General features: G+C 31.3%; 1 protein-coding gene across 1 annotated transcript in view; it reads right to left on the bottom strand.

Moving 5' to 3' along the window:
* LOC142318196 (tachykinin-like peptides receptor 86C) overlaps positions 1–23,447 on the bottom strand; it is a 734,981-nt gene that overhangs the window by 164,198 nt on the left and 547,336 nt on the right. Inside the window, exon 5 of the mRNA XM_075354749.1 lies at positions 18,250–18,330. Within this exon, the coding sequence (XP_075210864.1) occupies positions 18,250–18,330 (81 nt within the window). The remainder of the gene's footprint in view (positions 1–18,249; positions 18,331–23,447) is intronic.

Below are 23,447 nucleotides of genomic sequence, written 5' to 3' on the forward strand. Positions count from 1 at the left end.
CAAACTTGATTATTTTAATTAAAAATTAGAGATGAATAAATTATAAATAAAATTCATGATAGATTTAAAATGATTTTTATGCGATGAAGATAAAATGTAAATCTCAAAATTTCATTTCCTAAATGTGACAGTAGGAATAGAAACTTGCCAGTTATTCACTTGCCATTTAACACCTGTAATTTTTACTTCCAATCTCTCAAGGAAATTGTTTATAAGATGACAAGATTTTTATTTAAGCTATCAATGTTTGAAGAGCCATCATACGATCTGAAATATAAGTTTCTTAATTGAACGTTTTATAATTCGTTTTTTTCCAATTAACAAGTTAAAAAATCTTCTAAAAGGACTTTTAAATAACGGCAACTAAAATTTATTAGTTATAAAAGTCTGGTGCTCATTTTTTTCTTTATTAACGTTATCATTAATTTTGTTTAGTAATGGGAAAGAGGTTCTTCATTATTTTGTGTTTTAAGTTTGTTCAATATGTTCACTATCAGCTCAGTAGTATGATTTATTAAAATATTAATACCTTTCCATTATCAGAAGAAGTAAATTGGAGCTTATTTTTGATCGGTAAAATTTATAAAGAATGATAACTAATTTACAAAATAGCTTAAAAATCTGTAAAACCTACTTCAACAAAACATGAAATGAAATCAGTATGTTTGAGATTTGTCACAAACTAATTTACAACTTCCTTTTACCTAAGCTACCTTTAAAAACGTAATATCATGATTTTATTATTTCACCTCGAGACACCGCTAGAATACGTTCATCATGGTCATCTGTAAATTTTATTTTCCATTTACCCTTCGATTGATCCTTCAATTACTACCTTCCATCTCTCTAGATCCAAGAAATACCTCTCCCCCATTGCTTGCATTTTACCTCTTCTTATCCTCTTCTTCCGTATCGTGAACGCTTTAAAATATATAAAGCCTACTTATAGTCATGCATTCTATAAGAATAAATAAATAGAAATTTGTGTTTAAATATCATCAGATATACGTGAATGAAGTTATTATTTTAAATAATTATTATTCTTTCTTCTGGGACTATAGTGCCTGCAAATTTATATTGTAAACCTAATTAAAATTTAGAAGTTGTTATGTAATCTGGAAAATTAGGATCTATTATATTTGTTCACTTGAATGATACGAATTTAATAATTCAAATTTGAATAATAACTTTCATACAGTAAAAAAACACTTATATTTCATGAAACTGAATTTCGTATTAAAGAAAAAAAGTTTTTTTCTAGGTTAAAAGAAGAGATGAAAAGAGAAACAAAGGAAAATTAGAATATAGTATTTAAAAAAGTATATTGTTTGTAAATATCTGGAGAAAATAAAATAGTTTCGTGTTTAAAGGTCAAATATATTTCTTTAAAGCTTATAAACCTCAACTTTGCTTTAATTACTGTTAATTAAAAATTGATCTACGTAGAAAATTGTTTTTTTTTCTTTTTACTACCACTTTACTCATTTCTAAAAAAAATAGTTGTTTTTATTCTTAACGTGTAATTTGCAGCAAATTCTTCGTAGTAAATGATATATCCAAGATTACAACACAAACATTAATTTTTTCAATGTTTAAAGTAATGTAACAAATTTTCTAATAACTTTAGCCATCGGATAACAATTTATAAAGTATGAATTCAATTCCTTGAGTGATATATTGTAATCGGGAGATGTGGGTCAATTACAGCTGCCTATAAGAAAAGATAAATTAAGCTGGAAGTTTCCAAACCGCAGAATTTTATGACAGTGGAGCAGGCAGTGGAAAACATTAAAGACTGAAAATGTAAAGCCGAATGAAATCTGCGTTAGAAAGAGTCTGGGAGAACATCGAAGGTCTTGAAAAACCCAAATATAAAATGAAATCCTTACATGCTTGATGCTTATATCTATAGAAAAAAATTTAGCCTGCTGCTTTTCATAAAAAAACCTAAGTATACAATTTTTTTAATATTAAGATTAATAATGTAAAAAAAAAAAAGCAAAAAACAATAGAATAAATTAATATATGAAAAAGATTCGTGTAAATTTAAATAAAGTGTTGGTTCGATTCATTCCGAATAAATTATTTCATTTTATTAGCACGCAATATGGTTACTTTATTTATTACAGTTAATTGTTTTGGCACGTTATTGAAATGAGCAAAGTTTTGTTTTTAGCCAACAAATATATAACAACCTATGTCACAAAATAATCCTACTGCGTTCATTTTATCACTGTTAGCTTTATTTATTTAACCCACCGGCTTGGTCAAGTGATGAACGCGTCTTCTCAAATCAGCTGATTTGGAAGTCGAGAGTTCCAGCGTTCAATTCCTAGTAAAGTCAGTTACTTTACACGGATTTGAATACTAGATCGTGGATACCGGTGTTCTTTGGTCGTTGGGTTTCAATTAACCACACATCTCAGGATGGTCAAACTGATACTCTACAAGACTACACTTCATTTACACTCATACAACTCATCCTCATTCATCCTCTGAAGTATTATCTGAGAGGTAATTACTGGAGGCTAAACAGGAAAAAGAAAAATCTTTATTTTTTTATAAAAATAAGCAATAAATCTTTAAGAAAATACAAATATTTATTTAATTAAAACGAATTTATTAAACAAATAATTAAAAAAATGTATGGGATATATTTTTGGAATAAAACTGATTGAAATAATAGATTTAAAAAACATCCAAGTATGCTTTTACTGAGAAGTTGCATTGCCATAAAATTAAACAAAAAACAGCTTGCACCTAAAAACGTTTAATTTAAGCCTCCCTTTTTTGAATAGTAAAAACTTATTACAAGTGATAGTGACTAAGTTGGAAAATCTATGTTATTTACTGCTGAGTTTTGTTGTACGTGTTATGAAACAAAACTTTAAACTATAAATTAGCGATTATTATAAAGGGGAATACGTTTTAACAAGTATTTTCCTCAATTCTATAAAATTAAAAAAAGCTTAAATTAAAGGTAGAGTAGTTAAAAGAGAATTTGCTTACACTGTTAACAAATTAGTACCAGTCACCTAAGAGAATTTTTTCACATACACCATACTTTAAAGAAACTATTAAGCTGAGTGAAATATTGTTTGAGCAAACAATATTGTAGAATCTATAAACAGACTCATCGGTACATTGCTTTAAGGTTATTATAAAAACTAATGCAAAATATCTATATACTCGTATAAATAAATAAGTCTATTTATAAAATTGTTTGCCTTTTTTTAAGAAGACCTTATTTTAAAGGAATGATTTAAAATATTTAAGAAATCTCCAAACAAAATCAATGAAAATTACAGACTACATCATGTGAGTATGGCAAAAATAGGTATACATAGAATTCTTTGAGACTTACCTTGTCTAAATTAAGATGGGGGTAGTTTACTTGTCTCATCTAAATAGTTGAGACAATATATTACTTATATATTATACTGCAATTTTTTATGTAGTAATGACTTATCCATCTCTAGTTTCAACAAACAATAAAACCTAATGGGGTTGATTCCCGTTTTAATAAAAATGTTTCCACAAAGGTATTATTTTTGTTGGTAGTAGGAACATATTCTCTTCGCTTCAGCATTCTTTTCGCATTCACATGTCATTCATATGACATGTGATTGCTGTTAATCACAGAAGAAATATATTTGCTCCCAGCAAAATTATGTTAATAAATTTTAATTTTCGTTTACAACTTATGTAAACTCTGATAGATAGCTAGAGTTTTCTGACACAATAATGGATTGATGAATAAACGTGATTCCATTGGTTATAATTTCAGATTCGGATATATATTATCTCTCTTTCTCTCTCAATTTCTTCTTAACAAAGCATACTTGATAATCTTAACCTATTGGCTACTATAAAGAGAATAGTTTGCAAATTTTTGTATTTTTATTTAATGTAAGCCATTTTCTGAATATTAAACATTGTTTCACGTCTTTAAAACTTGCCCGCTAAGTGTTTTTGCCGGAAATGAATGTTATCAGCTTATTCTACTTTATTAGATACATAAGCTTTTAATGCAATGAGTGAGCCTTAATAAAGCCGTAAAAATATTATAATAGCCAATTATTCGTACTTTGTGAAACGCCACATAGTGAAGTGTAAACGTATTTGAGTTCGGGTGTGTGAACTAATAAACTGAGTAATAGCCGTATCACAAACAACAGCGATAAATTATAGGCTATTGATGTAGATTTGGCCACATTTTAGCAAACATGAGCTCGATATAGGGAAATGAAAAATGTTTGAAATCAAGGAAGTTAATATTTGAATTCGAATTATTTTGTAAGTACACTTATAAATGTTCATTCCTTTGGGAACTCATTATACACACATCAGGGTCAATTTATCTATTTGAAGTACCTTATTTTGTTTTCAAAATTTATTTATTGCTACTTGCTGATTTATTTCAGTAATGTGATTTATTTCAAGATCTCTGATAAGATTATCCTGATCTTATTGATCAGGATAATAAGATAGATTAAATTTACTTAACTTAATGTTTTAGAACAGATAGCCGTTGTTCTTATTATTTAAAACGTAGCTTCAAACAAAATAAATTTTCATAACGTTTTAAAGAGTGCAAAACGTCTCTTCCTTATGATATGGACAATAGAAAATTTAAATAACTACAAGGAGATCGTTAATACGTAAAATCACATACATATCTTGTCGGATTCTTCTTTGTTTGTATCGTCATACTGCTGAAAAAATATTTTTAAAAAAATCAGAATTTGTAAATTTCTAACGACCTTGCAATGAGGTCGTTAGCAAATGATTTAAATGATGATTAGTAATGATTTTTAAAAATCAATTGATGGAGGAATAATTTTTTTATCTTAGAAATTCATTATTAAAAATAAAACAACGAAGTTACAAGGAGGATAGGCAAATACTACCATTATATTCTGATCATCGTATAAATTTAATTAAATAATATAACAAGTACTTCCCCCATTTCGATATTCCGAAATATTCCTCTAATATAATAAAAAAAGATTTTTATTTTTACTTATTTTTATTGATTTAGAAATCAGAAAACAATCAACTTCATATATTTATTTTTCCATTAAAAAATAAAAATTTACCGGCAATTAGGTAAAATATGGAGAAAACCAGAAATACCGTCACAAAATTAAAAACATATTGTTCAGTATTTGTTTATTTACTCTAAAAGTAAAATTAATAATTTATTAAATATTTATTTGAACTTATTTACTGTACTTGAGCTGCATCTTGTTACTGTGCTGTATCTTCGCGAATGACTTCGACGGTTTTAATGTTAAAATATTTTTAACCTATCTTCCCTTACAAGAGAGATTTAATTTCATTTATAATAAAATGAAACTGAGTATGTAACTGCATATTGTTTGTTTGTAATGAAATGAAATTGCTTATGTTAACACTACAATGCACAGACAAAATATATATATATTTGTTTTCACAAATGGGATGCTACAGCACCCCAAGGAAAAATACACTTGTATCCTTATAAAAATTAATTTTATTGATAAACTTTACTTAGAACTGAATTACAAACACTTGGGAAAAATTGTGCAACATAAAAAATATAAATTATTCAAAACACGACTGGCAGACATCTACTTTATGTTCATTACAAATTGGTTTGTTACCAATCGTTTTAGTTTTCCTGTCTTTATTCCCGAAGCATTCACTACATCTTACTTGTTTTAGATGTTCTTTTTTATTTTATCGGTCAATGATGCTACGTCAACACCAAAGATATTTTCTATGCCATCAGGTAACTCTTTTGTGATAGGGTTATTTAGCCGCTCTTCCATGTACGGCTTAGCTAGCTGCAAACAAAGTTCCTTCAAAAATTCTTTTCTTACTACCTTTTTATCAGGATTTTTATTTTTATACAGAAAATATACATTGACCTTGCTTACCGTATAGGTATGCTAGATCAGTGATCATCGGTACGCCGTCTCAGTGATGCACAAACTTATTGCTCGGAAAGACTATGGTTGTCGGGCCGTCAAATGTACATGGTGTACCGAAGTATCTTCGAAAGTATGACCTCTTACGCGGCACCCATTTGGGCGCATAGGTTGGTTATGAATAGAGCACTTATTCTAAATTTAAAGAGTGCCCAGAGCAGAGCCTTAATTGTATGCACTGGTGTTTTTAGAACAACTTTCTACGAGGCTATCATCGTACTGGAAAAGGCTCTCCTTATCGATTTAATGGTGAAAGTTCGGGCAGCTATCTGAAGATTCCAAAGAGGCCAGGAGGTTGTGATATTTGGGTTGCGGTTTCGAGCCGGGCCAGTACCGGAGCGGAACGGTGATATCAATGCACCGGATTTAATTTCGTTCAGTTGTCCATCTCCCGCCTGCGGAAGAGGCTGCAGGGCCTCGCGATGGAAGCATGGCAGCTGGAATGGAACACCACGACTAAGGAAAGATCCCTATATAAGTTTATATAGGATCTGGGGGGGATGGTATGCCTCGAGCTCGTTTTTAAGGGTGCTCACCAACCACGTTAACTTGAAGCAATATCTGTTTCGGTTGAGCCTGGCAGCTGATAAGCTGTACATCTGCGTAGAGGTTCAGTTAAATGAACACTTGATGTTTGACTGCGCTGCTCTTGGGAGAGACAGAGACTGGGCTTCCCTGGAACTTACAGGTCAGAGGGAAAATTGGCCACTCACAAGCGGTGAGTCAATGTGGCGAGATCCGCATTGTCGGACTATGTGGGAGTTCCTAGATGCGGTTGCTTTGTTCATCCGTAGTTTGCATAAGGGAAACACTTACTGCATTGCCGTGGGAAGCTAACCTGAGTATGGCTGACCACCAGTCAATTATTATGGCTCCAATCTCTATAAAATGGTGGACAGGTACTTGCTAGCATTCAGCGACCTAGGCGTGGCGGCGAATTGCTGCCTAGACGAAATAAATTTTATTATTGCTGTTACATATATTTTTAGTGGGTGAGCCTACCCATTTTAGCAAATATATGATAAGTGAGCGGTTGGGACACGTAAGCCGATTATGTATGGCACGACGGTTAATCCGCTCACGCTGTTAGGTAAGCTCTAGGAACTATGTTAGGATACTAGTCGATAAACTGTTGACTCAGTTGCCGTTGAAATTTATAATTTCAGGTTTTTTGTTACCGGATCTACTGATTTATTATCATGCATCGTTGAAAGGAGTAAGACACTTTTGCCCTTCTATGGACAAAAATTGTCAATGTTTTTCGCCGATCAAAAGCAAAACTTGATGAACATACCTCTTTAGTTCTTGATGGTAGAAAAGAAGGAGGAATTTCTCTCTTATTGTAACGATGTATCCCAAAAATTGTTACATTGTAATCATTGAACATGGTTTCTGCGAGTAGGATGGACGTAAACTAATTATCCATTGTCAAATTACGGCCAGTTTTGTGTATAGTTTGTGTCACTTCTTGACATATTTTGCTGGTAGTGGTTTTTTTACACCTTCCTTTTTCCCTACATATGGTAATGCGTTAATCATATAATAGGTTTTGGAGTCACACAAACATACAATTTTTATTATATATTTGTCAGGTTTAGAGGCAATACACTGTATATACTCTAAATAAACAATTACCTCTAAACCGAAGCAGTTCGTCCACAGTACAGTAAGCATGGGGACTATAATATAATTAGATTTGCAATTACTTATAAAAATATTCCACTGTTCTAATGGATGCAAATTTATCTTTATCATTTCTTGTCAATCCTATTCTCGAAACGTAAACAGTTTAGTAAAAACTTGAATCTATTTTGCGACGTAATAAATTTATAAAGAGTGATTCCATACGTGTTGCTTCACAATTCAGTTGTGTTGAGATGTTCTGCTTTCATAATTCCAACTGTATACAGCGAATCAAACAAAGCATATATTTCATTACTGTTAGTTTTGTTTAAAAAATATGAATCATTGGAATAATTTTGTTTTTAATTATCAATTTCTAAATTTGTATTATGTACAGTAACATCGATCATTTCGCTGCTGAATAAAATTTTTCAAGCATCTAAAACAGCATTTAAATTTTCGGCCTCTTCTCTATTTCCCGGAATTTGAATCAAAATATTTTTTTTAGCTGTATGCCCACGGATGACGGGTTCTTTGTTCCATCTATTATATTCTTTTCAATGATAAACGCACTTCCACTACCATTTACATCTTCTTTACTTTCGGTTATATCTAATAAACTTATATCATCACAGGTTTCAGAATATACTTCAATATTTTCATTACAATCACTCGTATCTTTATCAGAACATTTTTCCATATAAAATGCATTAATACTACTTGATGAATTCATTATAAAAAAGACAAAATAAATACTAAAAAACACAAAACCAGTTGGAAAATTATTAAATGTTTACAACTATTAAGACACAGATGGGTTTCATAGCACCCCACTCACAAATAATTTAGCAAAATAATGGGATAATAAAAGACTGAATGTACTAGTGCAAACATAACCTCAAGAACACATAACCAAACATCATGTGAGAAGCTGCAAAAAGAACTAACAGTGGCCAATAAAAGAACTACTGGGGTGCTCCAGAATCCCTCTGTGCTTTATTATATTATATAATAATATAACATTGAACATATATATACATATATATATATAAATATAAATTTTTTTATTATATTTATTTGACATATTCACTCCTACCACCTAGTGTTTAGTGTAAAATATGTATTACTTCGGCAACGTTGAATTGTTTGTGAAATTAATTTGAATTTTTTCAAAATATGTGAAAACAACATTTTCTACATCTAACAATGCACATGACTATTAAATTTTAATTTTCTAGCTAGATTTACTGTTAATAAAAAAAGCGGTGAAATTAAATTTAAGAATATGGTGAATTCTCTGCATTGACTAACACAGGCTTACAATTTTATCATGCATTTAGTGATTAAAGATAACGAGAAAATGCTTTGCGTTAAAGCCTGTTGGAAAAACTCGTTAAAAAGGATGCTTAGATTTAGGCCTTAATGAGGGTGTGAAACATACAATCCAGTAATTTTCAGAAGAATACTGCAACCAAGATTTCCTGTAGATTAATTCATCGTTCCCAGCCCGGTCAGAAAAATATTTCTCTGGCTCTTTTCTCTTTATCTGGGCTCTTTCTTCTTTAATTTATGCTATTCAATGTGTAATTAGAATGCATTTCTTGAATTTTTGGGAACTTTTTATAATTTTTTAATTCATTAAAATAGAATTTTCTAGTATTTTTAAATATATGATAAAAAATAAATTTGTTTATAGAATTACCAACGTTGTGAGGGTAAATGTAATTAAAATTTTTACTGCAGGAGGAGGAGTTAAATTAGAACTACTGTGCAACTGCCGGAAAATTTAACCTTGGTACTTGTCAGTTATAGCTATTCATTTTAAATTATATGCTGTATGCAAAATTACTTTTTTTTTGTTGCTTTAGTCATCATGAAATCTCTAGTGCAATTTTATTTACGGATACAAATTGTAATTTAAATTTTGTTACATTATTTAAGCATTAATGTAAATTAATATGGATTTTAGATTTGGTTCACAAAGCTTTCATTATTTTTGTTCAGAATCTATTTATATTCGGGTCTTCAGCGTTTATAAATTGATCACTAACATCGTGGTATAAATACATGTGAATGCGATAGCGTTTGATCAACACAAACCTATGTAATTAACGAATAATGTGAAATTCAAATTGCTGATTGGTAAAACTACATAAACAGCCTCACACAGTCATTAAATTATTAAAAATAGTTAATTAGTGAAAAAAGGAGATGATTCACTCATTACTCATTACTTTTTTCTTAATCTGTATAATTGTGATAAAAAGTATCTTTTCTTATTTCCAACTTCTTTCAGCGTTCTTACTTTTCACATTTCAAGAAGTTTTTAATATATTTTCAATTTATAACTGCAGAAGAAATTTACAATTTAATTGCATACACAATAAACCTAAGGGGGAAAGAAATTATTTTCTACAATATTCAGTTCTGATATAAAAGAGTTAAAAGTTGATCATATTTCCTCAAAATATTTGCTTTTGTTTCGTATATTGCACAGTTTTTGCATATTACTTTAACAAATAGGACCTGTTAGGTCAGACCGAAAAATTTTGAAAATTACTTTGGAGCATTTTTATAAAACAGTTCTTTGACTAATTAGATGTCAAACTAAAATTTAACACGGCTTTAAAAACTCTAACTAATACAGAGTCAAAATTTTACCAACCAGCCTTTCATCCGAAGGTCCTGGAATCGAATCCCGGGTTTCATGGCATTTTTCACATGCTACAAAATTCATTTGTCATCCACCAGTAACTATATGGGGGCGTAAGCCTGTTGTTATTGCAAAAATAAATAAATTACTTCTACTCTCAAATCGGAGTGGACTGATAAGTGAAGATTCAGTGAAAATATTCCTACATCTATTCAACTCCTGGAACGGACGAATTGTTCCTTTAGCTTGTTCTCGTTCCCTGAAGAAAACACAAATGTTTATTGGTTTAAGAATTTATACAATTTTAGTATAATTTTAAGTTGATAAAAGCAAAATTTTACATTACGTAAATTTGAAAATAACATTACATTTATTACATCTATAGTAAGTAGTTTCCTTCAAAAATCGAAAACGGAAAATGAAAAAAAAAACAGAACAAAAGATAAAACAATATAAAGGCAAGGTGGTATCAGTCAAGTTATTATTGCTTTCATTTATATATTTACAATCAATTTCGTTAAAATTTTAATGAGTACACGTTAATTGGAGTATCACATATCGTTTATTTATTTGATATAGTATATTTTAATTAATATTTTATTTTCATTTTAAATTGATTAATGAGTGACCACCATTACCCTTAACTTTCTTTTTACAAACATAATTAAACCTCCAGGAACACGAGATTAAGAAAAAGTGAGTAAGATGTTGAAGAGCCCTGATATACACTGAAATACAGCTTTAATAATTGTGTAAGAACATTTTACCAGTAATAATTATTAGCAAAATATTTATAACGACCCAAGTTTTATCATTCAGAAAGGAGGCTATTCATCCAAAATATTAAGTTGGGATTACCACCAAGTTCACACGAACGGACTTGAATCACAATGGAATCCAAGTTTACTGATTAAAAATAATTATAAAAGAATAAACACTTTTGATGATTGAGTTTTGATAGATTTAAGCCAGTTAGACATATAGAGCAGCTGAACGCGAACGGGATTGGGCTTATGAGTCTGACGCAAAATTAATCGGTTAGTAATTCCGTTTATAACCTGTTTCACATGTGAAAATTCTGTACTTGAAAAGGCTATCGACGTGTCAGTCTATACGCATCTGTTTGTTAGTGGAATTTAAGTTCATAATAATAGTGGTGTTATTTAAGTTTGTAATGTGTTAGGTGAAACAGGTAATAGTAGGAAATTTAAATTATAATTTGAACTTGACGCCTAACAAAATAAAAAAGAGCTGTAGGTGATAGCATTGATGGAACCCACCGGGTTGGTCTAGTGGTGAACGCGTCTTCCCAATTCAGCTAATCTGGAAGTCGAGAATTATAGCGTTCAAGTCCTAGTAAAGTCAGTTATTTTTACACGGATTTGAACACTAGATCGTGGATACCGGTGTTCTTTGATAGTTGGATTTCAATTAACCACACATCTAAGGAACTGAGACTACAAGACTACACTTCATTTACATTCATACATATCATCCTCATTCATCCTCTGAAGTATTACCTGAAAGGTAATTATCGGAGGATAAATAGGAAAAAGAAAGATGTAGCAATGACAGACAAAAAAAGCACTAACTCTTCCAGTTATTCAGCAACCAGCTGTTACATGCTATTTATTTACAAGTAATAAACTAAATGCATTCGAGCGTGAGACAGCGAATTATTATAAAGTTTCTTGAAAATCAAAATAAAAAACCATCGACGATTTGTGAAAGACTTAATGAAAGGTTTGACAAAAAAATTTTAAAACTTAAATAGCGTGTTTAAACATAAGCAAAAGAGCAGTTATTTTAGAGTTCGAGAACGTGTATTGATTGGAACGCACTGTCGGCGTCCGAAAATATCGAAAACATAAGAAACGGCTGACAAGATTAACATACTATTCAAAATAATCGTCGAATTACAGCGAGGAATATTGCTTCTACACTCAATATCAGTATCAGCGGTGTGATTAGAGGTATCAGAAATCAATTTAATTACCAAAAAGTTTGCGCATGTTATATTCCACGAATGTTAACGGACGAACAAAACCAGACACGACTACAGGTGCCTCATACATTGATAGCACAATTTGAAGAAATGAACGATGAATTATTACAATTTATTGTCACTACTGATGAAAATTAGGTACACTATTTTACCCTAGAAAGCAAAAGAACATTAATGCAATGGCAACATCCTTCATCTCCGAAACCGAAAAAAACAAACTTTTTTCAGCAGGAAAAATTATGACTTCATTCTTTTGGAATGTCAGTCCACATCAATTTTTAACAGAGCAGTCACTATAAACGCCAACTATAACTCATATTTAACGTTGGGTCAAGCAAAAATAACTATCTGAAACAATCGCAAAAAATCAGCATTCTGTCTGATATTTACAGTATAATGCGCGCCTTCAGTGATCGAATATACGATGGCTATAATCCGTGAATTAAATGTGTTTGGACCTTTTAAAGAGGTTATAGGGAGTAAAATGTTTGATCCAGTTCCAATAATTCCATCAGCAGCCACAGGAATATTTTTTTGAAGGTATATGCAAGCTACCCGAAAAATGGCGACTGTGCGTTGAAAAGGAGAGAAACTATGTTAAAACATAGTAATATGTAATTTATTTGTTTCATGTTACTTCTTAAATAAATAATAAATTATAATTTAAATTTGTACGCTCTTTTAAATTAATAAAAATTAGTATTAGTCTTATAGTACTCGTGTTCATTTTTATACAAGCGGCTCTTAAATGCGAATTGCCGTAGCTACAAGAGCGGTCTAAACTAAACTCGGATCGTGTTCATTGAGCTACTTAAACTACATTAATCATTTTTTCATGAATTAAAATTTATACATTGCGGGTATTTTGCATATTTTTTTTATTTTTGTATGCTTCTATCGACTTGAGCTTTTATCAGATGTAAAATAGCCACATCTGTAAGTGCAGAACACTAACAGCAATCAAAAACCAATCCAAAAAATTTCTCTGATTGTTATGCATCATCGTACCATATGGGTCATTGGTACCAGATCATGTAACATTATAACAAAGTAGGACACCGTTTCGAGAACCGCATTCATTACAAAAAGAACCCTTTATGTTTTTTTTTTCACTGTTTATAATAATAGTATATATTATTTTAATGATTATTTTAAGTATTTTACAAAATATGTTAAATAATTTAATTTACTATAAACCTTTCAAACAGATAGGTTTCAAGTATATTGAACTAAATTAAGAAATTCTTTAATACATTTTAAATAATTATTAACCTCCTGAGGGTTATAAATGACACGAACTTAAATTAATCAGTAACGGCAATTATAGATCAGTTTAATGGAGAATGAATATTGTGCACGACACAATTAAACAATGCCGCTTGAAAATAGGCTGTCATTTGATTTATATCCTTGCCGGAGCCTTGTAAGTGTTTATAGAAATCCCATAAATTATTGTTGAATTGAATTAAACACATGGCTTGAAATCAATAAATAAACACCCTTTTGTTCCTAGAAAAACGCTTGCTGTGCTCAGAATTCGCTAGACTTTGTTAGGTTATCAGGAGTATCTGAACTATATGAAATCACCCCATGTATTAAAAATTGAATGGTTTCAAGGTAAATCAATCTTTAATCACCATTAACAATGTTATTAGAAAATTCCTTTCGCTTATTCATATCAAGAATTATAAAGTCCTCTCCTCTACTTGTCTTCCTCGGACACTGATAGAGAAACCTATGCTATACATTTTTTGTATGTAACATGCTTCATCGATCATCTCAGATAAAAGATAGCAGGAAGGCATGAAGGCTTGAACTATGAAATTATCATCAGCGAATAATTTCGACAAATGAATTTTATCGTCGATATTTATTTCTTCTGTTCATTAGTAACAAGAGTATCTTCAAGAACGATATCAATCATATATATCCGTCTTTCTTTGTTGAAAACATGCTGCTCCATTTTCTTATTTTACATTCATTCATCACCTCATCATCACACACTTATCTTATTTATCTATGAATTTCAGCAGGTAAACTTTGCTTGATTTAAACCCAGATAACATTCCATCATTCACATTTGAAAGGAATTTATATTTTTTAAACATATTTTAAATGTTAAGATAAATATCAGAAATATTTAGTAATGCATTCCTGATTTGTTTATTCTTTTAGATAAATTTCATAAGAAAGATACCTATTATACCATGATTCGACTTCCGAAAAATTTCGACATATCTTGGCGTTTCCATTCCCCAGACCCAAAACAACCGTCAGCTCAACAGTATATATATACATTTATATATATCAACAAATATATAAATTTCACTTTCTTGTGGACACCGATAACTGCCGTCATTTTGCACCAATCACTTTCAAATTAATACATAAAATATAACGACCCAAAATCTTGGATGAATTCGTTAATGGGCAAAATCGGACCATGAGGGTGGAAATAGGGACTTTTAAAAAAAATATCGCTATAACTTTCTTATTAAGTAAAATATCGATTCGTTTAAAGTTCCTACTGTTCTTTGGATAAGGGCCTAAAACTTATCTAAGTATAGTTTTTTGATATCACCAACCATTGACCCAAGGGTTGGAAAAAATGTGGTTTTGAAGACGAAAAATATCATACCTCCCTTAATAGGCACAGTATCGAATCGGTTTACAGTGGTCGGTAGTCCTCTAAACATTACGTAAAACTTGCCTGAAACAATTTTTGATATGACCAATCCTTACGGCAAGACCAAAATGTTGTTGCAATTGTAAGAAGATGGGCTTTTCGTATGCTAAACATGTGAAACTTTTTTTCCCATGCAACCATTGTCGTATTGATTAAATTTGAAGTTTTTCTTAAATTTAAGGTGGAAATCTTTTTTATCCCCTACTTAGCACCGGTGAAATCTACCTCCGCCTTTCGGCGTGCCGAATCAGAATTTTTTTATTATTATTTTTTAAATAATCTTTCATTCTAATAAGCCACTATTCTTCTGAATAAACTAATTTTTTTGCTTTTCGGAGATGAGTTTTGTGAAATTATATTATAAAATATTGATTAATAAAAACAAAAACTAAAGAAAAATATTTTGTTACTCTTATTTCTATTTGGCTATAAACTGTAGCTGTATAATGAAAAAACCTACATATTTCAACCAAGTACAGATAAAAGTAATTGTAAGTACAAAGTATTTTGGTAATTCCTAAAGAACAGAATAAGTCAAATGGGATACTTAATGATATTCCTGAACATTATGAGACTTATTTCCGTGATGTGTTTGGTGTCTAATTATTGGAAGCAAATACGGTTATTAAGCAATAAGGTTATGGTTTTACCGCACATTTTACTGAAAATCTGATACGAGAATATCACTTGTATTGTAGTTAGAGCTGTAACGTTGAAATAATGAAATTTTAGTATTCTAATAAATTTTGAATACGTATATATTATAATACATTTATATACAACTGCTTAAATAGTAATTTATGTAAATTTAAAGAAGTTAATGAATTAAAACAAATTTAATATAGTGTTTCTTAACTAATTTTCAGATAATAAAATTGATTATAACTCTTTATGATCTATTAAAATTTACAATTAATTTTACCAAATAAATATTTGTCAGAATAATAACGTCTACCATAGAAAAATGTTACAGTCGATCTTTATCAAAATGAATGTAGAAAATGTACAATGATAAAAAAGGAAAAAGGAAATCATTATAATTTGTGATAGGCTTTGTCAAAACTATTTTAATTTTTTGGTATAGAAAAAATGTGAAAATGATGATATTTTGTACAGACTCATAAGTTTTCTGTTTCTTATTTTACAAAACACTTTGTACCCCAGAGTACAGTAAAATAACTTACATAAGAGATTACTTAACTTACAAAACATACTTGAAAATATCCTGCAAGTTAAAATTTTAGAATATTTTGTGTACTTGTAATATTCATAGTTTAATTACTTCATTATTCTTACAAATTACTTTAATTTGTAGGTAACTATTAACTATATATATATATAATCTATGAGGTATTTTATGACGTAAGAAACGTAATTGGTTGTAAAAAATACAATTGAATTATTTAGTAAATTAAGTTATGCTTGTAAAATATGCAATTTTATTATAAGTAACATATATACTCGTACTTATACAACTAATAGTAGTCATAAATTAATCTATAAGTGTATATGTTTTGCTGCATAGAGTCTTTTAACTTATTCATAGAAGTCAGTAGATCTGTTCTGAAAACATATTACCATAAACATACGCACAATACATAACGAGGAAAACTTCAACTCTATCACTGTACTTGCACAATTGAGTATAAACACATATCTGATGAAAACAAACTTGTATGAGTATCTAAAATAAATAAATGCATAACTATTTCATGCAAAGACCGTAATAAAATGACATGTAGTTTATACCATATGTACGAGTATATGTACATACACTTCAATATTATAAAGAAATAAATATACATTTTTTTTTTTTGTTTTAAAATTATTTAAACCATTTACCGTGCTTAAATTTTTAATCAAACACGTTACTAAAACACTACAGTAAAATCCAACTAAACTTTAACATTTATCCTTGCTTTTTTTAATACAATCACAATTCAGTTCCATCTCCCCGGCCAAAATGGTATCATTATATTTGTTCATATTTACTTTAAATTCGTTTGTTTCTTAATATACACCCAACTTAGTATTCTATTTCATCTGAAGATTACACATTTCTATAAAACTTTTTCAGTCTTATCTTTTGTTTATTAGTAGGGAGATATTCTAGAATCAGAAATCAATGAATAAAGCCAGTAGGTTTTAAATTATTAATAACCTAACAATTGAATAATTGATAATATCTAATAATTGATAATAACTGATAATTTCATAATAAATAAAGTTTCATAAAATTAGCTTTATTTTAAACCAACCCATTTAATTATGAATTATTTTTGTTTATATTTTAGAGTAAAAAGGATTTAGAAGAAACAATGAACGGTATAGATGAAGTCCTACGCAAGAACTATCGCATGAAAATAAACAAGAACAAAACAAAAGTAATGAAATGTAGTAGAAATAACAAAGATGGACCACTAAATGTGAAAATAGGAGGAGAAAAGATTATGGAGGTAGAAGAATTTTGTTATTTGGGAAGTAGAATTACTAAAGATGGACAAAGCAGGAGCGATATAAAATACCGAATAGAACAAGCTAAACGAGCCTTCAGTAAGAAATATAATTTGTTTACATCAAAAATTAATTTAAATGTCAGGAAAAGATTTTGAAAGTGTATGTTTGGAGCGTCGCTTTATATGGAAGTGAAACTTGGACAATCGGAGTATCTGAGAAGAAAAGATTAGAAGCTTTTGAAATGTTATGCTATAGGAGAATGTTAAAAATCAGATGGGTGGATAAAGTGAAAAATGAAGAGGTATTGCGGCAAATAGATGAAGAAAGAAGCATTTGGAAAAATATAGTTAAAAGAAGAGACAGACTTATAGGCCACATACTAAGGCATCCTGGAATAGTCGCTTTAATATTGGAAGGACAGGTAGAAGGAAAAAATTGTGTAGGCAGGCCACGTTTGGAATATGTAAAACAAATTGTTAGGGATGTAGGATGTAGAGGGTATACTGAAATGAAACGGCTGGCACTAGATCGGGAATCTTGGAGAGCTGCATCAAACCAGTCAAATGACTGAAGACAAAAAAATAAAAAAATTAACGATTTGTTTTATTATTTTTCTCAAGGTTTGTAAATTTTTTTTGTTAAGACTTTCTCTAGAAACGATTTAACGGCATTTTAAAATAAATATACGATAAAAAATAATATCATTAAATAAATGTATCTACCGATTTGAGAGAAGTGCATTTAAATTAATAAGAGAAGAAATAATTAGGCTATGTCTCTTATAAGATGAACACTAAAAAAAACGGTTTCATTTTTATATTGTTTGGTGATAAAAAAATCAAAATTAACTTACACATATTCGGCAACAGAATCCGGATAATGTCCGTCAGGCCATTCCATATAACAAGCCGTTCGAGACTGATCGTTGATGTATCTGAAATCAGTTAACACAAATCAGTAAAAAATATTTTGTAGCTCTTGAAAATTTACATTAAATAAAACATTTATGTATATACTGGTATTATGAGCTTCTCGAACTTTACAGCATTAAAGAGTTCTTAATCTGGAACTAATCATGCCAGTAAGAAAATAATATAATCGTATTGCAATAAGAGAACGTACTTAGAAAATTTAACGAAAATTTCTTGATATTTGCTCAAGTTGACAAAGAAAGAAAACCAAAATGTTGGTAAACAGTGTACAATTACAATTCTCATTTGCGTCATTCATTTAGTTATCCTTAATGCCAGGGAAGGATTTATCAATATCAGGGAAGGATTTAGCAAGGAGAAGTCCTTCAAATAAATTTGAATATATATATATATATAGATTCTATTGTTTTTATCGTGTCCTCGTGCTATACACTGCAAAGTCGTTTTTAAAGAATTCGTTTTTTTTCGAGTAGTTTTTCCACAGATATCACAATCTAAAAAATTACAAATCGTTTTCTATGTTATTTATTTAACATTTGTTAATTAATTATTTTTTTTGTTTATTAACTTTGTTTTTTTCTCTTTTCGCTTCCGTAAAAGATCATGATTCATTAAAACAACTGAATAGAAGGACAAATTATTGAATTTATTTTCTGTTCTATCATTTCTATATCGGCTGTAGCTCTTTATTTGAATTTTTTGTTGTTTCACACTAATATTAACATTATAAATTCGCCCTGAGGTAGATAATCCCCACGTCCGGAACACAACATCTATGTTCCACGTCCAGGGCGGCAACAGCTGTACTTTCGTACATTACATATAGCTGGCTAACGGGGTTCCGAGTAAATTCCTCGGTTATGCTTTGTTAAGTTTGACCTGGTTCCAACTTCAGGTCACTAAACGGAATGGATTTTTGGCTACCTGCAGGAAATGGAATAACAAACGATTTTGGAAATGGATTCATACCACTCTTAGAGCTGGCGGTGTGGCGGCCAGGGTCAATGTTATTGCAGGTGTAACGGAGACCCTTCCGTTGTCCACATGCCCCCTGCGATGGCAAGCATGTAGCAATGGTGCCCATGTATGTCGGTGCATGGGAGCTCTGAAAGCTTCGGTGAGTAGGAGCCTGGAGTCAGTGCAGAGACTGCGCATCCGCTCTCTGCCAGGACATATGCCGGTTCCACCGGAGTACCGGATCGGACCTCCAAGGTTAGTAGCCCTGGAGTGGGGGTGTACCCCGGCGGCTAGCCTTGCTACAGAAGGGATCCACTGTTCATGAATATTGAACAATCAAACGTGGCAGAGGGTGCACGTAAACACCCTCGTTTAGAAACCGCCGATTCGCCACAAGCGAAGAGGAAAAAGTAAGGAGAGTGATAACATGAGAAAAGATGCTGATACAATCAGTAAAGATTTAAGAAGAGCTTTGTTTGGAAATAATGTTCCCAAACCAAGATTTTTGGTCATTATGAAAGAGAATGGTAACTTCCAAAAGGTAAGTCCATTCTTAATTGCAAGAGAGATTACAAATTGTGCTGGTGGTCCTGACAAGGAAATCCGTAAGACGTTTAATGGATTACATGTCGAAACTATCAACGACATGCAAAGCCAGAAAGTCCAGGGGTTGAAGAAGATCGGTGAATTTGCGGTTACTGTCCAACCGCATAGTACACTTAATTCATCCAGAGGAGTTGTTGTTTGCCGAGATCTTCTTAACTGTACTGAAGAAGAAATAGTGCAGGAAATGTCTAGTCAAGGAGTGACACATTGTCGCAGACTTACTATGAGACGAAATGGTGAGATTCTTCCTTCGGCCTCTCACGTTTTGACATTCAATAGGCCAAATCTTCCTGAAAAGGTACGAGCTGGCATCCATCGGCTTGATGTACGGGCATTTATTCCGCAGCCGATGAGATGTTTTAGGTGTCAACGTTTCGGACACACTGTAGCTAGATGTGAAGCGCAGGAAATTTGTATATGCGGAATGAAGATACATGAGGGTGATCCATGTAAAGACCCTCCAGTCTGCATTAATTGTAAAGGGCACCATAACTGTCGGTCTAGGAACTGCCCAGTATACAAATCAGAAACAGCCATTCAGGAAGTTAAAACGCTTCAAAAATTCAGCTACCCTGAAGCGAAGAAGATTGTAAACCTACGTACACCTAGACCATCGACTACATACGCAAAAGCAGCTGCTGCTCCCCCCACACCTAAAATCAACGTGGAGCAGTTGCTTAATACGATGGCACCAAGTCTCGCGACAATGATAGAAAGAATCATTGATTCCAAGATCGAGTCGACTCATCAGACACAACAAAGTAAACATGAGAAGGCTCATTCACGGACTGACGTCGCAGACAGAAGACCCGTACCAGCGCAGTTTAAAAAACCGGCAAAATCTTCGATTACATCTCCATCAATAGACGTAATGAAGAAAAATCTTGATTTATCCGACAAAGATCAAAAGATCACCCCGATGACGAGTCATATAGCTAAGGATACTGTGACAAGAGTACAGGAAAAATCTGCGTCAACCAAAATGGAGGTGCAAGTAACTATCGAAAAAGCACCAGACACAGACGATAATAAAACTGTACGTACAGAGGCCCCAAAAGCTCAGAGAACAACTGTGGCGAGAGCATCTGTATCAGCCGGCCCAAGCACAGCCTTAGACATTGAATCAAGTTCATCAGCCGCCGAAAGTGCATCGTTTGCAAGTTTAGATTCAATTGCAACGATGCTCACAGCACCATTGAAGCTTTCATCACCTGATGTAAGCCGGCGAACGTCATTGGCGTCAGAAAGAGAAGACGATGCCATGTCCGAAGCCTCAGACACACTGTCGTCGGAAGTTAAGGCTGTTCGCAGAACGGAAAAACGGTGTAAAAAAGGATGGCCGAAAGGAAAGCCTAGAAAGTAATTTTATTGGATCAGAAATTATAAGAAAAAGTAAAATTTTGATCATTTTTTTGACACATGAAAATGTGAAATACTGAACCCTTTTTTTATTTTTTTTTGAAGTGGGATGGGGCTAATGACCAAAGTAGTCGATGTCCCTAAAAACCTCAAAAAAAAAAAAAAAAAAAAACATTATAAATGATATTTTTCGTTTGTCTTATGCTTCATTTCAATACAAGGGTACTATCAAAATATACCGGCAATAATATTAAAATTACAAGTATAATAATTACAACTATATCGTGAGAAGGGGGTTCCACATTGTAATATTAAAATTATTATCGTAAAAAATATAAACAATTATAATTACGTGCCTGAATTTCTCATTTAAAAGACATTATTACCATTCTCACATTTATTTTTTCATCTCCGGGACCACTGTTAGATATTTTTTCACAGGATAAGATGAATGACAAGTAGCGTGGGAAAATGCCACGCCTGATTGGAATTGGAAACTCGGGGACCTCTGGATGAAAGGCCGAGACGTCCGGTGGCCGGCACCATTTCCATATTGGATTGTAAAAATTAATTAAGTAAGGATATTCAAAAAAAAAGTTTATAATAAACTTTTCAATGCTATTTTTACTATAAAGGCTTTTTTCTCTTCTAACACTGTTATAATAAAATAAATTCATAGACGCGCCGAGAATCCGACCTCTGAATTGCCGTGATTACAACCATATACAGCACGCACACAAATATTTTGAAGCGCAATAGCAGTATATGCAATATTTTGCATATGGAAAACATCTTACACTTAGCTCTATGAAACAGCTATTTGTGTCGATACAGTTAAAATTTATACGTGAAGGATGTTTCAGTAGTAATATTTGATAAATTCTGTAATATTAACATATGACATTAATATTAATGTCATAAAATTAATATTAAAATACCAATCGATAGAATATCATAGTCAGATTTTATTTCTAGAAAGGCTAGCGTAGGTTATAATATCCCGTTTGGGATCAGAGATAATTCCTTGTAACTGGGAAAGGTATGACGATCTAATCCGAGATCCAAGGTGAAGAATATATGTTTTTTTATATCGCATATTAAGATACAAAAAATTTCAATGTAAACCAATGAAATATTTATCGTACATGGATGATAGCTGCTTGAATATTCTTCTAACAAAATTTTCTGAAGTTATAAGTATAAAACGAAAAAAATATGTCAATACAATTTTTTTCAATTAAAAATATAACGAAGTTTTTGTTGTGAGAAACATGGCCCTTGCTATTATCACTTGGTACGTGTATCTTTCTCCTAAAATACATTTAAAATAAACTTTTAGGAAATTTTCCTTCTAGAAAGTTGTCATTTATTAACTACTTCCTACTACGTTAATTATAGCCAATTTTTTTCTTAATTAGTTAAAATATTTTAACGAAAATATAAAACCAGCTGTAAAGAGTTTGTTTTACTTCCAATAATAATATTTCACATAATTCCCTCGAAGTTTTTTAATATAAGATTAAATTTATTCTGGTCTACAGAAAATACTCTTTAATGTTCTTTGAGAAACGGATTTTTTGCTCGATTAAAATCATTCTATTCTTCTCATTGAGAGATTCGGATGAAAATTAATACAAGGGGAGAAATAAAACTGATAACAAAGAATATTATTCTAAAAACGATTCGATAAAACCCCAGGCATTAGCAGTAATGCATGTAATTTTAAGATGTAAGTACTTTCTCTATGTAACTCAAATTAGCTAAAGAATAAGAAGAAGAAATTCCACTGCACTGGTATCTACCCAATATCTCAACTATAGAAGTTAATGTTGAAATGGGCGTGTGATTCGGATAGGCTCACTAGGAAGTAAACAGCTACTCCTCCAGAGATCTAAGCTATCCATTCCTCACACTTGACTATTGAATACCGTTTGAATTCTTTACAATTTTGCATTCAAATAAATTGAATCCTCTTCTATAACATTGAAATAGAAAGAAGAAGAAATTAAGGAAAAAGTAAAATGTAATCATCAGCAAAAACTGAATTCTTTTGTTGGTAGGTGAGTTTGTTGACTGCCAATAACGCTCAGAGCAAAGATAGAATGGAGACAGCTAGATGCAGAATACATTATTGTTGGATTTTACCTCAAATATTTCAGAAGGTGGAGATTTAACAAAAAAACCCTTAAATACTTTT

This window comes from Lycorma delicatula, chromosome 1 (genome assembly GCF_047948215.1).
Source record: "Lycorma delicatula isolate Av1 chromosome 1, ASM4794821v1, whole genome shotgun sequence".
NCBI classification, from domain to species: Eukaryota; Metazoa; Arthropoda; class Insecta; order Hemiptera; family Fulgoridae; genus Lycorma; species Lycorma delicatula.